At 68.2% G+C, this 534-nt stretch overlaps 1 protein-coding gene across 1 annotated transcript in view; it reads left to right on the forward strand.

Moving 5' to 3' along the window:
* LOC119592271 (A disintegrin and metalloproteinase with thrombospondin motifs adt-1-like) overlaps positions 1 to 534 on the forward strand; it is a gene marked incomplete in the record, with an annotated part of 14,669 nt that overhangs the window by 5,556 nt on the left and 8,579 nt on the right. Inside the window, 1 exon segment of the mRNA XM_037941101.1 lies at positions 20 to 213. Coding sequence (XP_037797029.1) covers positions 20 to 213 — 194 coding nt within the window.

Consider the following 534-nt stretch of genomic DNA (forward strand, 5'->3'; position numbering starts at 1 on the left):
ACAGCTTCCCTCCCCGCAGAGCAACGCCCAGAAGAGGTGGGACCACGCCCTCCTCCTCTCCGGCCTGGACCTGTGGAACGAGCAGCCGGCGCAGAACTCTACGGTGGGCCTCGCCTACGTCGGGGGGATGTGCTCCTCAAAGGTCTCCTGCACCATCAGCGAGGGAACGTCCTTCGCCGCGGCGTACATTGCGGCGCACGAGATCGGACACAAGTGAGGGCTCGTGGGTGTGGGTGTGGGTGGGGGCGTGGGTGTGGGTGTGGGCGTGGGTGTGGGTCTGGGTGTGGGCGTGGGTGTGGGCGTAGGTGTGGGTCTGGGTTGGGCGTGGGTGTGGGTGTGGGCGTGGGTGTGGGCGTGGGTGTGGGCGTGGGTGTGGGTCTGGGTGTGGGCGTGGGTGTGGGCGTGGGTGTGGGAGTGGGCGTGGGTGTGGGTGTGGGCGTGGGTGTGGGCGTGGGTGTGGGCGTGGGTGTGGGTGTGGGCGTGGGTGTGGGCGTGGGTGTGGGTGTGTTTGGTTGGTTGGAGAATGAGTGTGGT

Source organism: Penaeus monodon, chromosome 30, assembly GCF_015228065.2.
Source record: "Penaeus monodon isolate SGIC_2016 chromosome 30, NSTDA_Pmon_1, whole genome shotgun sequence".
Lineage (NCBI taxonomy): Eukaryota > Metazoa > Arthropoda > Malacostraca > Decapoda > Penaeidae > Penaeus > Penaeus monodon.